This window comes from Oryzias latipes, chromosome 15, assembly GCF_053564925.1.
Source record: "Oryzias latipes strain Hd-rR chromosome 15, Olatipes_Hd-rR_3.1".
NCBI classification, from domain to species: Eukaryota; Metazoa; Chordata; class Actinopteri; order Beloniformes; family Adrianichthyidae; genus Oryzias; species Oryzias latipes.
Window position 1 is genome coordinate 12,012,459 of NC_136251.1, and position 14,702 is coordinate 12,027,160.

The window sequence follows — 14,702 nt, forward strand, 5'->3', positions numbered from 1 at the left end:
TCAAAGATTGAACAAAAATAAGATCTGTTCATCCCTGCAGGCAGTACCTTGACCAGGAGGTGGCGCTGTCTGAGGAGATGGTCCACAAGTACAGTGATGTGGCTCTGTCCAAACTCAACAAGACCATTGGTGAACTGAGGCGTGTGTTCCTGGTGGAGGACCTGGTCGACTCCATCAAGGTGAGGGCTGACCGTGGTCCTGATGATGTCATGATGGCGTTCAGTCATCCCGATCTTCTGTTTCATCTCTTTGTCAGAAGCCTGCAGACGGGTTTTCTGCACAAAACCTCACAGCTGAATGAGCAGAAGCGATGGTTCTGCCTGGAGTTTCAGAACATTGTCCTGAAGCTGTTATTCTTCAGCGTTTGATGTCATGACCTTTGTGGTGTTCCTCTGCACAGTTTGCTGTCCTGATGTGGATCCTGACCTACGTGGGCGCTTTTTTCAATGGGCTCACTCTGATTATTCTAGGTGAGGAACATTTCCCACAATGCCCAAGGGTCTAACCTGCCTCTCTTATTGCAAGATTAGCAAAAAGAGAAGACTAATTCCTGTCCTCTTCGTCCCCAGGCCTGATTGCTGCATTCACCTGTCCGATTGTCTACGAGAAACACCAGGTAAGACGCAGCAAGCATTTAAAGCTGGTTTCTATGAATCCTGGTTCAGACAATTCAGTTCAGCAGCTGAGCTGTCCAAATGAGACGTTGTCCAAACCAGTTTCCAGCCGTCACAGAGTCTAAACAGGTTTCCTCTGTAATTGGGACGTTCAGAAGAAGAAGATGTTTGAGAACTTAATGGATTTTTGCAGAGTCATGTTTGATCCTGAATCTTTGCGTTCCAGGCTCAGATCGATCACTACGTGGCTCTGGTCAACAACCAAGTCAAAGACGTCGTTGGAAAGTACGTTCTGGGGGGGTGAGCTCTGTGTGGGACAGATGGTGCGTTCAGGTGTTCTCATTTTCTTCTGGTCTTCTTGAACTTGCAGGATCCAGGCGAAGGTTCCTGGAATGAAACGCAAAGCGGAGTGAAGAAAAGCAAAGTCAAAGTTTGGATTCTGGAAGTTCGGATCGGGATGGTTTGATGGAAGGAGGGGGGGAGGGAGGGGGGCAGGGAGAGAGGAGGTGTGTCGGACATGAAGGAAGGCTGGAGGAGGGAGGGGTCTGGCGAGGACGCGGCCCTTCTTAATGTATTTGTCCGAATAAAAACAGATTTTTTTCCAGTTCAGAATTCCTTTTTTCGTGCGTATATTTCCTGGATCGGTCCGGACTGCGAGCTCGGCTCGTCGGCGTTCGTCTCCCCGGTTTATTTTTTGAAGCTTTGAGATGTTTTCAGTGAGGTGCCAGCACCCAGATGGGTGTTTTAGACTTGAATAACCCCTGCCCACCCAGTGCATTGTGGGAGGTCAGGATCTCCTCCAGCCGGATTTTTTTTTCTTCCTTTTCCCGCTCGTGAACAGTAGCGAGGAAGATGAGCTCCTCGCTACGTTTATCCTAGGAATGTTTTTAGCTGTATCGTGATTTTTGTTTTTCTTTTTTTTTCTCTTCCTTCTCTGATCGTACCTGAAGCGTCGAGCTCGTTTTCCTCGGGGATCTGGTCGTGCCCCCACGTCTGAGGAGGGGGGAGGGGGGTGGGGCTGTACTAAAAATCTTCATCGCTTCTGAGTAACTGTAGCTAGAAACATCTAGGAATCTTTCAGCAGACAAAACTCATTAACCACATGAACGTCGTTTACACTCTTCATCGGAACATGTGTATTATTCTTCAGCAGGCGGAGGGAAAACAAGCGTGCGCGTGGAGCCCACGTCTTCTTGACGCTGCCGCTCCATGTGACTTTGGAAAACTCTTCAAGCATTTGTTTGTAATGCAAGTTTAATTGTGAATGATCAACTTCTTCATACTTCAATTGTGACGATGAAAAGCTCCCAGCTGGGAGTCGTGTTTGTGGAATGCATTGTGAGATGTAAACAGTTATCAATAAAGCTTCTAGACGAAGACGGCCCCGCCTCCTCGTTCCTGTCAATCAAGTTCAGAAATATTGACGTGAAGAAATACCATCAACTGGTCATGAGAACCGGGCAGAGTGACCCCTCCCCGTTGACGTTCCAAACAGGAAGTACCTGCTGGCTCCAAGAAATTCCCATAGAATAAACAGTAACTCAGTCAATCTATTGGTCAGAATAACCATTCTTACTGAAAACATTTTTTATAACATGTTCTCGATTTTCTTTATTTCAAGTCATAAGCTGACCAGATGCCTCAAACGTATGTGTTGAATGTTGCAAACGTTTAATAGATTTTGTGTAGCCTGCTTCCAGGTGGTCGGGGTGTGGACTTCCAACAAGCTCACTCCTGAATTCAGTTTTCATGTCCTCCTGACCACCAGCATGGTAAATGAGCCATCACCTCCAAAACATGAGGGCTTTTCCAAATGTGAAGGGGTGGGGCTCCGGGAATTGTAGTGATTGGACTTTTTAAAAAAGTTTAGACAAAATGTGTGTCCTCTGGTAGTTAGGACGGTATTAAGCCAATGGATCAAACATGAGATGTTTAACCCTTGTGCTATCCTAGGCACTTAACCTTTTTTCTTCAATGATTTGTGATCTTCACTGGTGTCCATGGATTACATGAAATCTTTCCACCTTTATCCACCTTTGTCATGGTAGGGAGAACGCGTCAATGGAAGGGTGGGGTCATCTAAGATAGCACAAGGGTTAATGCATCAAGCAGCTGTTGATCAAATAAAACAGTAAAGCCTCATGGATGCCAGATCTGAATGAGATCCAGATGTAGAACTCAGCGCTTCAGAAAAAGTAAGAAGCAATCCTAGTTTACCAAATGGCAACCTTTGGTTCCCTGTAGGAGCGTTTGGCATCCAACACCTTCAGACGAGTTCTGCAGAACTCTTTCCCACAGAGAGATGTAAACGGGTGTGTGACGAGTCAGATTTATTCTTCACAAACGGACACGTTTCACAACAGCTAATATTCATCGCAGAAATCATCCACACGTCACATCAGGCAGAAATGACACCAATATGTTCCTTTAAATATTCTTTTACCATCAAAGCTTTGGGTGTTTTTCCAAACAAAAAGCAGCAGCAAAGCAAAACACGTTCTTTTTTTCCGTTCATCCAAGATGAACAATCTCTCTTTGTAGCACCAGACAGAGTACAACATAAGTCCAAGAATGGCTTCCAAATAAAAGAACCAATTGAAAATACAGAGTATGAAATCCCCCACAGCTCGGAGGTAAATTAGGAAACGAGGAGAACGATTCAAAAAGGCACTTCTGTCTGACGATGATCAGATGCAGCAGTTCTCCAGCAGAGGGAGCTGCAGATTTGCTTTCGACAGTTCAGGAAGTTTCTGGAAACATGAAGCTAAAACAGTCAGAGCTAACTTTTTTTCTTTTGTCAATGAAGATGCTGTTTTCATCAAACACAGATCAACTTTTCTGAGGCAGCCGGATCAGTCCGTCTTCAGTGTTGGCGGGTCGTCCGGTGAAACTTCTGGATTCTTTCTAGGGAAGCGGGAGTTTCAGAGGTTTTCAGATGAACCCTTGTGCTATCCTATGGGGTCCAGATGACCCCACCCTTACATTGACGTGTTATCCTTACTATGATAAAGGTGGAGAGGATTTCATGTAATCCATGGACACCAGTGAAGATCACATATCATTGAAGAAAAAGGTTCAGCGCACTGTCTAGTGGGTCTAGATGACCCCACTCCCAATGTTAAAGCACAAGGGTTACATGAACTGGACCTGCAGGTGAAAGCTCAAGAGGGTTTTTTTAATCAAACAAAATATAAAAGTTACATCTATATAAAATTCCAATAGTAAAAAAATATGTATATATTTTTTAAAGTATATTTTGTATCTTAAAACTACATTTTATTAAAAGTAAATATGAAAATGGGAGTTTAATCCAGATTCTGGTTGGATTTGTAGAAAACAGCATCTTCTGGAGAATTTTCTAAAAAGCTATGGTAGCAGGAGAGGATGGGAAGTGTCCTTAATATCTGTTTTTTTCCCCCGCATGATCCTGAAAGGCCTTTCAGGGTTCAGGGAGCTGCTCTTGCTTTCTCGCCGTCTGGATAGCGGTGAGGCCTGCGTGTGATGGGTGGGGTCCGCTGTGTGCTTGTGGAATAGCAAACTAAAGGAACAGATTTGTAAACAGTAAAGACACAAAGTGTTGAGGTGAGCGCTCGTGTTGGCGCCCCACTGTGAAGGCCTGTTTGAAGGTCAGAGTGTGCAGGGGTAGATCCGCGTCATCTCCAGCCCTTCCCTCTGGGGGGGCGCTGCAGTTTCCCCGCTCTGTCAAAGTTGAAGCCCCCGGAGTGGGTTGTAAACATTTTCTCAGGCCGTTTGTGTTTGTTAAACCGTGGAGGCTCTTTGTGATGACTCTCATTCCGCTTGGCGGTGCTGTTAAGGCGCTTCGGGTCTCAGTGTTTACAGACATTTCCACACAAACATGCTGGAAAAGAAAGGAGAGAAAAAACACACTTGGATGGAGTTCAATTTGTCATGGAGGATCTTGCGTTCTTGAGAAGGATTGTACCTGCAGTCGTCGAGTCCCGCGCTGATCACAAACTTGTCATCGTGGGAGAAGCGGATGTTGGTCACATGAGGCGAGTGGCCGAGGTAACGCCTGTGTTTGGCCTGAAATCAGAAATTCTTTGGTATCACACTTAAATTTTAGTAAGATGACTGTCAGCTTAGGATTTGAACTGCAGACCTACCAACACACAGTTGGTGTTTACAGACCCACCACAAAGAAAAGCGTGTTTTGGTGTTTTTAACATGTTCCTCATGGAGAACAAATATTAAGAAAATTAAGCTTCAAATTCCCTTTGTGAGTATTTCTTTATTCAAACCGCTGTGCGAAAAAAACTCAGAGGTGAATTTCTAATAAACTACTGCCGCTCTGCAGAAACAACGTCCTAGAGAAGAACACAGGTTTGTGGATTTTGGCTAAAACCAGCATAATCCTAATGAAAAGACCACTGGGAACGCTTTAACAACAGATCAGAAGATGATCGGATCACTTTGGTCGGATCTACGATTCCAAGCCATGGAAATTTCCCAGAAGTCTCAGCGAAAAACTATTGTGTGTCAATGCTCACCAAATATTGACCACAATGCATTGCGTTTAACCCTTGTGCTATCTTAGATGACACCACCCCCCTTGCATTGACGTGTTATTCCTACCATGACAAAGGTGGATAAAGCTGGAAAGATTTCATATAATCCATGGACACCAGTGAAGATCACAAATCATTGAAGAAAAAAAGTTCAGCGCACTGTCTAGTGGGTCTAGATGACCCAACTCCCAATGTTAAAGTGCCTAGGATACCACAAGGGTTACATAATAAAAGTAGGGAGTTATTATTTTAAAATTCAGGATGCTCCCACACTATATAGTCTTTTAGATGTTAGGGACTAGAGAGGGAATTTGGACATAATCCAAGTGTTATGAAATGTGACGTAATGGCCGTCGTGTCAGGCTAAATTGCTGATGCTGTCTGGGAGGAAGCTTTAGAGGACCGGACTGGGCGGACCTGCTCTAGTGTAATGGTGCCTTTCAGCTTATAGTGACATTCATGCTGAGATTTTCCCCTTCTTGTGGTTTTAATCCTAAATACAATTATTTTCTAGGTTTTTGCAAAAGCAATTTAAAAAAAAAAAAAAAAAAAAGGAGGTGCTCTTTATTTAAGAATCTTATTATATAATTATTTAAGGTTACCAAATATCCGAGCAGTTTCAACAATGGTGAGAAACGTACAAACTTCTCTGTGCACGGAAAGTCAAAGAGTTTGACCAATCCAAAGTCGTCTCCGGTTACGATGTTCTGGCCGGCGTGGGACACGCATGCGCAGGTCACATCAGTTTTTTCTGCGTTACGTGGCCAAATTCCCCAAACTTCATCTCCCAGAATGCTGTGCACACAAACAGAAATCACAGTCACAGCACTGAACTGGACCAACAGACGCGATCAGTAATGACTCGGACTCAGAGATCAAACTGTTACCTGGTCCACGTGGCCCAGGTGATCCTGTCAATGGCCCCCTGATCGCTGATCAGCTTCCCTGAAGGAACCTCAAACACCTGCCGCTTGTAGGCTCCTGTGGACACCTGAGCGCACAGAACTCTGTCAGCGTGGGCCACAACTGTGACCTCCGGCAGACCCGACACCTCACAGAACCAGAGTGAACCCTGTTCTGTTTGGTAGATTTAAGATCATGAATATGAGAAATAATTAGAAAAACATATGTGTGACATAATCACTGCCTCCTGATTGGTTGGAGACCTTGTCAATCAATCTCTTCACTGCAGATTCTCCTGTACAGAAACATGCAGCTCTCCAAATCGACACGTCTTCCATCACTATCAGATCTTTGTTTTAGTCTATAGAAATATTTTTCTATGAAGGTTTGAACTTTGAGTTTTTAAACAAGAGAGAACAAGGGAACGCTGTGTTTTAATGATTAAAAACACAAACAAGGAGTTTAGGAAATAGAATGAATATGGTGGTGAATTATTACTACCACATAAAATTGTAAATCCATTTGCACTAGATTCTGTGTAATTTAATTCTGATACTATGGATCTAACCTTTGACAACACAAAGTGCTGAAACCCCACCTAAGCGAATGCTGAGTCATTTTTCAGGCCCAGGAGTACATGTGACAGGAAAGCGGCATTTAGTGTGTGTGTGTGTGTGTGAAGAAATGCCGGTGTGTGTTGTGTACTTGTATGTAGGAGCTGTCTGCAGAGAAGTCCAGCTGCAGGATGAAGGCCGGGATGTCGCTGCAGTAAACCAGCCGGGTCAAACTCGGGCCTGCGCTCATGTCGTACACATCCACCGTGTTCTCCACAGAACCCACCGCCATCAACCGCTGGTCTGGACTGAAGCTGCACACAAAGCCAGATATGGATACTGTCACTCCATCCATCCACCCACCTAAAACCCCCCCTTGGGCTCATAACAGACTGCTGACCTGTAGCTGGGATAGGCTCCAGCGCCTATCCCAGCTACAGGTCAGCAGTCTGTTGTGAGGCCACACACACACATTCACAGCTAGGGACACTATAGAGACATCAATGAACCTATGAAGGATGTTTTTGGACAGTGGAATGGCCTGGAGTGTCCAGAGAAAACCCACTTAAGCATGAGGAGAACATTCAAAGTCCACACAGAGACGTCCCAGTCGGGATTCAAACTAGGGCCTTTTCGCTGGGAGGCAAGGGCGCTAGCCACTCCCCCGCCGTGCCGCCCTTCTCATCACTCCTCCTGGTGATTTTTCTTCACTTCAGTTAAACCGAGACACGTCAGTGCTTTCCCTCTCAGCCGTCTCCTACCGGATGTCCTGAAGGGCGACGCTTCGATCCCGTTTTTTCGTCCACATCTTGAGAGAGTTGGCGAGGAGGATGAGAAACTCGCCGTTCTTCATCCCTACTGCCAGCATTTCTCCATCGGCGCTGTAGCTGGCGCAGCGGGCAGGATGACCAACACACACTTTGTTCAGCAGTTTCTGAGCAGAGCAACAGAAAAGGTGGTTTTGTTGTTTTTCCGTTTCGTTTACTTTCAACAGTTGTGTTGTTGAGTTCACCAGATTGTTTTCTCTCTGTCTAAAATAGTTGGAACTAGCTGAAGTTGCATTTTCTTCTCCCTCAGATCCCATCAGAGACTGCGGTCTGATGGAAGAGATCAGAGGCGATGGGAGCAGATGAGGCTGCAACACCGTCATACCTTGTCGGCGAGGTCCCACAGCCTGATGGTGGCGTCGTTGCTGGCGGTGACGCAGAGGTCTTTGGCGGGATGAGCAGCCAGACCCCAGATTCCTCCGGGGGCGTGGCTGTCCAGGAGCAGATTGGAAGCCGCGTTCTTCTCCCCCACTTCGATGATCTCCCCGTCCTTTGTCCCTACCAGGATCTTACCCTGAACGGATGAAGAGGTGTGGGTGAACTGAGACGCCTCATGAAGGTGGAGGAGGAAGATGAGCGGCCTCACCTTGCTTCTGCAGACGGATCGTACGCACTCCACCTGCTGACCCGTCTCTAGCTGGAACGCTCGGCAGCGCTTCATCTCCTGGTCCCAGAGCTTCACCGCACCGCCTTCCTTGGTCCTGATGAACAAACACACAAACATCACATCCCTGATGATAAAAAACCCACAACCATTAGACAAGAGAAACATCTGGAAGCTGCAGTTCGTCACAAGGCCTCCAGACTTATGGATGCCTCACTCACGGCCGCTCTTTTCCTCCGGTGACGATGAGGCCGTCTCTCAGGGTGGTGTACATGGCGAACACCGGGCCTGTGTGAGCCTTTGCCACCACCCTCAGCAGGTAATGATCCTTCCACACGTACACGTCCCCGTTGATGGCTCCTGTGAACGTCAGGTTGTTCTAGAATGGAGCGGAGACCCAAACCCAACTGTTAATCTGACCCGCTTCCCCAATACAGACACTCAACTTCTTCCTTGTCCTCAAATGACATCTTTGCTTTTAAAAAAATGCCGCTGCCAACAATCAGTGTTTGCTTCATTTCAGTGCAGTTATGTTGAAGGTAGTAGTTTTTCTCTAAGTTTAGCATAATTTGTGATAATGTAATCTGTTTGTTAAAATAAACTCAAGATAATCTGGTTTACTAGAATGAGATGGACTGAAATAATCTTGAATTATTTGGCCCACAACAACTGCAAATTTTATTTATTTTTCTGATTTCTTTGATAAAGACCCACCCTGATGAAAGGAGTGTTTTTGGTGTTTTTAACATGTCCTTGTGGCGTTTTTCTGATGATGGAGGACATGCATAAATTAAACTTAAAGTAGCATTTCTGAGTATTTCTTTATTTAAATGATTATGAATCAGGAGCAGACGAAAAACATGCAGTTTAAAAAAGATTTTATTTATTACATAGAAAATACATTGGGCGCGGCCACAAGCTCCCTGCACCACTCCATTCTGATGCATCTATTTGTAGACAACTAGATCCGTGCACATCTTTATTTTCTTCGTCTGAGCTGGAATCTGGCTCAAAACTGTACGACTGGATGGCTCCAGTCTTGCTCGGCATTTTTGTTGCACTGGAGAGCCTGTAAATGGAGAGCAGGGGAAGGGGCAGCCAAACCTGCCAATAGTCTCACCCATAACTCAGAGGCGAACTTCTAATTAACTACTGCTATGTTCTAGAATACATCATAACTTTATTGATTTTGGCAAAAAACGGCATCATCATGATTATCCCTTGTGCTATCTTAGATGACCCCACCCTTACATTGACATGTTCTCCCTACCATGATAAAGGTGGATAAAGGTGGAAAGATTTCATGTAATCCATGGACACCAGTGAGGTTCAGAAATCATTGAAGAAAAAAGGTTCAGAGGACTGTCTAGTGGGTCTAGATGACCCAACTCCCAATGTTAAAGTGCCTAGGATAGCACAAGGGTTAAAACACCACTGGGAACGCTTTTACAACAGATCAAAAGATGAGCAAAGTGCAACTTTAAAGTGAAGCTTTGGTGCAAATTCAATTCTATGCTGGGTTTCTGATCTTCAGTCTGAGCCAATACCTTATGTTCTCACTTTCCTCACAGCCAATCCCAATCAAATTCCTGCCTTTAAATTTATTAAAATTTGTTTCTCTACATCCCAGACATTTTGCCAGCCCACCTCTACCCCGTTCTCCTGGCTCTTCGATTTGGCGCAGTCTGGCCTCAACCACCGTAAGCGTCTGGGCTCTGGGCTGGGGTCTCTTCACAGGGTCAGGACCGATGACCATACTTCAATATAAAATCTTTCAATCCCATTTTCAAGAGCTCTCCTTATGGAAATGATAATTCCTGCCTTTGCCAGGCTCCCAAACTACTTCAGATTAAATCTGATTCTCTTACATATTCACTCATTTTTTAAATTTTCATTCCAAAAACAATCACACTATAATTATTTAGAATAAGTTTTTTTAAATACCGTAACTAAACTCAAAAAAAAAATATATATATATATATATATATATATATATATATATATATAGAAAATCACTTTTTTGTCCAACAGCAAAATTAATCTTTTCCTGGAATCCATTTTGTGTTTTGTGAGTAAAGATCAATATGAATGAATGGATTGCTTTTACAAATCCAGTTAGTGGAAAATCTGAAAAGTTTCTGTGGACTCACGGCTCCATAGGCGATGGACAGCATGGTCTGCATCCTGCCGTCTTCCACTGTGCCCACCACACCCTTCTTGTGCATTAGTGCTCCACCAGCCAACGTCCAAAACTTTACGTGTTTGATTCCCACAGACACAAACTGAGAGTCCGAATCCGGCCGAAATTCCACCACAAAGATCCGGTCTGGGTGTCCCGCTCTGCTGCAAACTTTGGATCCTGCAGAGAAAATCTCCTTAGTCACAGATGTTTAGACCCCAACACATCCGAATGCTGTCCGTTTCCTTAAAAAGACAGCGTCACACATGTAAACATCAGCATCAACATCAGGCTGACCCTCCTGCCAACGCCACACGTTGATGGTGTGTTCGGGGTCCACTCCAACTGACAGCAGCAGCTTCCCTGTGGCGCTGAAGTTTACGTAGCCAACAGCTTTGGCGTGCGGACAGCGGAGGATAGACAGGGTCTGCTTGCTCATGGCGTCCCACACATGGATAGAGGGAGTCGTCCCTGCATGAAGATGAGCTCTACTTTAGATTTTCATGGAGAAACTTCACACAAAGGACAACAAAAGAATTTTTGAGGGCCATTTATCCATCAACTGTCCTATCAGCTTCTATGGATAATCCCTGTAACCCTTGTGCTATCCTAGGCACTTTAACATTGGGAGTGGGGTCATCTAGACCCACTAGACAGTGCTCTGAACCTTTTTTCTTCAATGATTTGTGATCTTCACTGGTGTCCATGGATTACATGAAATCTTTCCACCTTTATCCACCTTTGTCATGGTAGGGAGAACACGTCAATGTGAGGGTGGTGTCATCTAAGATAGCACAAGGGTCAAAGGCTGTGTCACACAGCCACTACCTACATTTTTGCACATATTACACGGAGGAAAACTGGTCATGAATGAATATACGTGGAAAAAGTAACAAAAGTGGTGGACTTTACATGAATTTTTCACAGATGAATCACAAATGAACCACATTAAAATTCACAGAAGAAGTACAAATAAACCATGCAAAGAACATGTAAATCAACGTAGAACATGACCTGTTTGTGATTATTCCTCTGCTTATATACAATTTATTAGTGATTCATGATTCATTAGTGATTTAGGGCAGCTGTGGTGCAGTGGAAGGGAGGTCGACCTCCGATTGGAAGATTGCAGGTTCAATTTCCGCCTTGTCCTTGTGCAAGACACTGAACCCCACCTTGCCTTTGGTGGAGGGTTGGCGCCAGTGTTCGCCAGCGGAGCCACCATCATTGTGTGAATATGCGTGTGTGAAAGGGTAAATGGGTTTGTGGCTTTGGGCGTTTGAGGATGATAGAAAAGCACTATGCAAGTATACGACATTTACCATTGGTCAAAAACGTAATTTCAACGTAATATGTGCACCGTACATGCGATATAAAAGTTATACATCGGTGGTAGATACGTGAAAAGTCCATTAGAAATACTTGAAATGGTCGTTGAAAGCCACAAATTTGCATATGAATCCTGCAAAAATAAGGATTTCTTTAAGGAACGTGTATGATAATGAAATAGAGTCTCAGAAATGTGTGTATCAAATATGATATGAATGGTTACAGGGTTAAGAAACAAAAGAACATACCGATCTGTCCCGTCGCTATGATGTTCTTAAATTTAGGGTGCTGGTTGACCGTCAGACACAGGATGTCATCTGTGTGCTCCAGGTAGAAACTCTGAGTTCCTGCAAAACACAAATGCATCATTTTATCTGGAGAGTTGCAGGTTTGAGTATTCCTGTATCTCTTTAAGGTTTTGGTTACCAGTGGTTAGACTGTGGACGATGGCAGTAGCAGCAGTGTGGAAGACGATGTCAGATCCTTCGTTCAGGTAGTGCAGGTTGTTCCGACAGTCGAAGCCCCGGAAACCAAACACATGATCCAGCACCAGGTCCTGCAGTCAGAGGAAGACAATGAAACGGGACGAAGACGAGATGGGGAGACAGTTGAAGAACACAACAGGCAGACAGACCTCCACCACCCTCTTCTTTTTGGTCACGTTGTTCTTTTGGAGCTTCTCAGGTTGTGGGGCTGCTCGGCTCACAGGAGGCCTGAAAAACCAAAACGTGTCAAATATTTCAAGTAATAAAATGATCCAGACACAAAGAACTAATGTGATTATTTTTAATTTTAGACAGATAAAAAAACAGCTGGGGGGCAAAAAAAATATTTAGTCAGCCACTAATTGCTCACCAACTTAAAAACACGAGAGAGGCCTGTAATTTTCATCATAGGTAAACCTCAACTATAAGAGACAAAATGAGATAAGAAATCCAGAAAATTACATTGTCTGATTTTTAAAGAATTTATTTGTAAATGATGGTGGAAAATAATTTTTTGATCAATAACGAACAAGCAAGGTTTCTGGCTCTCACAGACCTGTAACTTCTTCTGTAAGAGGATCCTCTGTCCTCCACTTGTTACCTGTATTTATGGCTCCTGTTTGAACTGGTTCTCTATATAAAAGACACCTGTCCACAACCTCAAACAGTCACACTCCAAACTCCACTATGGCAGAGACCAAAGAGCTGTCTAAGGACACCAGAAAACAAATTGTTGACCTACACCAGACTGGGAAGACTGAATCTGCAATAGGTTAGCAGGTTGGTGTGAAGAAATCAACTGTGGGAGCAATTATTAGGAAATAGAAGACATACAAGACCACTGAATCTCCCTCCATCTGGGGCTTCCAGCAAGATCTCACCCTGTGGTGTCAAAATGATCACAAGAACAGAGAGTAAAAATCCCAGAGCCACACGGGGGGATCTAGTGAATGACTTGAAGAGAGCTGGTACCAAAGTAACAAAGGATACCATAACACACTACGCCACCAGGGACTCAAATCCTCCAGTGGCAGACGTGTCCCCCTGCTAAAGCCAGTACATGTACAGGCCCGTCTAAATGTTACTAAAGAGCATTTGGATGATCCAGAAGAGGATAGGGAGAATGTCCTATGGTCCAATGAAACCAAAATAGAACTTTTTGGTAAGAGCTCTACTCGTCATGTTTGGAGCAGAAAGAATGCTAAGTTGCATCCAAAGAACACCATACCTACTGTAAAGCATGGGGGTGGAGACATCATGCTTTGGGTCTGTTTTTCAGCAAAGGGACCAGATTGACTGATCCGCCCGCGTGGGCCATGTATCGTCAGATTTTGAGTAAAAATCTCTTTCCATCATCAAAGGCATTGAAGATGAAACATGACTGGGATCTTCAGCAAGACCACGATCCCAAACACACTGATCAGGTAACAGAGGAGTGGCTTTATAAGAAGCATTTCAAGGTCCAGGAGTGATCTAGCCAGTCTCCAGATCTATACCCTGTAGAAAATCTTTAGAAGGAGTTGAAATTCTGCAGCAACAGCCCCAAAACATCACTGCTCTAGAGGAGATCTGTATGGAGGAATGGGCCAAAATACCACCAGCAGTCTGTGAAGACTTACAGAAAACATTTCACTCCTGTCATTGCCAACAAAGGGGAATATAACAAAGTATTGAATTGTACTTTTGTTATGACCAAATACATATTTCCCAGCATAATTTATAATAAAATCTTTAAAAATTAATGTTTTGCTTGCACAATTGGTGGCTGACGAAATACCTTTTTTTCAAAATACTTTTATAATTCAGATTTCCTGTGCTGTTTTGCCTGAATTAAAAGTACACCAGAGGGACAGAACCGAGGTGCAGAACTTTAAAAGACTCACCCGGAAATCTCACAAACACAAAGGTTGTGAGAACGTGACTGCAGCATCTGCAGCTCCATGACACCAAAAGGACGCCATTTTACATTCTTCCACATTTGAAAGAACCACTGATTGTATATGAGAACTGGACTGAGTGAATGTGACGTCACCCAAAGAAAATGGCGTACTTCGGGCTATAACGTAACAAACTCAATTCAGTCACCATTTTTATGTGATACGGACATCGCCATGTTGGAGACATACGTCAGTAAGCAGTAATTGTTCAAAGTGGGTCTGAGTCAGCGTTTCTATGGCAACCACTCTTTCCACTTAGGAGTGAGCTTGTTGGAAGGCCGCACCCCTACCACTTGATGGCGCCCAACACAAAATCTATCAAACAATTAGAACATTCACTGTGAGGCCACATACCTTTATTTCATACACCTCATAGGTCCATTTATAACTAGAATAACAAGTGTGATTTTTGTGGGGTATCTGAAACTCTTGCACATCTGGTCATTCCGTGTAACAGGCTAAGGGGTTTGTTTACAGTTTTGAAAAATTGGTGTCACAGGCTAGGGGAGGTTTTTTCCTTCCAATTGTTTGTTTTTGGTCTTAAGTATACTGTCCGCATGAAGCACGTACATACCATTCTTAATTTCATTTTTGCAATGCCTACACTTGTAATTTGGTTAACAAGAAAGAATAGTTTACTGTTGGTTGTCTGCAGCTCTTACTAAACTAGATTTAGGTTTACCAAAAAAAAAAACAATGTTGATTTTGTAACAAAAACACGAAAATATCTCAGAATGTGCTGTA

At 43.9% G+C, this 14,702-nt stretch overlaps 2 protein-coding genes across 7 annotated transcripts in view; one reads left to right on the forward strand and one right to left on the reverse strand.

Moving 5' to 3' along the window:
• The window catches only part of rtn4a (reticulon 4a), a 29,502-nt gene extending 27,509 nt beyond the window's left edge, over positions 1-1,993 (forward strand). For all 6 annotated transcript variants that reach the window (XM_020709333.3, XM_020709332.3, XM_020709330.3 and 3 more), the window contains 5 exons: positions 41-179; positions 401-470; positions 570-616; positions 841-899; positions 985-1,993. In XM_020709333.3, the coding sequence (XP_020564992.1) occupies positions 41-179; positions 401-470; positions 570-616; positions 841-899; positions 985-1,027 (358 nt within the window). In that variant the 3' untranslated portion in view covers positions 1,028-1,993. The remainder of the gene's footprint in view (positions 1-40; positions 180-400; positions 471-569; positions 617-840; positions 900-984) is intronic.
• A 936-nt stretch (positions 1,994-2,929) lies between these two features.
• The window catches only part of LOC101159527 (echinoderm microtubule-associated protein-like 6), a 62,132-nt gene continuing 50,359 nt past the window's right edge, over positions 2,930-14,702 (reverse strand). Inside the window, exons 30-43 of the mRNA XM_023963296.2 lie at positions 12,171-12,249; positions 11,963-12,092; positions 11,785-11,883; positions 10,505-10,678; positions 10,179-10,387; positions 8,250-8,407; positions 8,011-8,125; positions 7,750-7,938; positions 7,359-7,531; positions 6,749-6,911; positions 6,028-6,131; positions 5,782-5,935; positions 4,558-4,658; positions 2,930-4,473 (exon numbers count right to left, since the gene is read on the reverse strand). Coding sequence (XP_023819064.1) covers positions 4,449-4,473; positions 4,558-4,658; positions 5,782-5,935; positions 6,028-6,131; positions 6,749-6,911; positions 7,359-7,531; positions 7,750-7,938; positions 8,011-8,125; positions 8,250-8,407; positions 10,179-10,387; positions 10,505-10,678; positions 11,785-11,883; positions 11,963-12,092; positions 12,171-12,249 — 1,873 coding nt within the window. The 3' untranslated portion in view covers positions 2,930-4,448. The remainder of the gene's footprint in view (positions 4,474-4,557; positions 4,659-5,781; positions 5,936-6,027; positions 6,132-6,748; positions 6,912-7,358; positions 7,532-7,749; positions 7,939-8,010; positions 8,126-8,249; positions 8,408-10,178; positions 10,388-10,504; positions 10,679-11,784; positions 11,884-11,962; positions 12,093-12,170; positions 12,250-14,702) is intronic.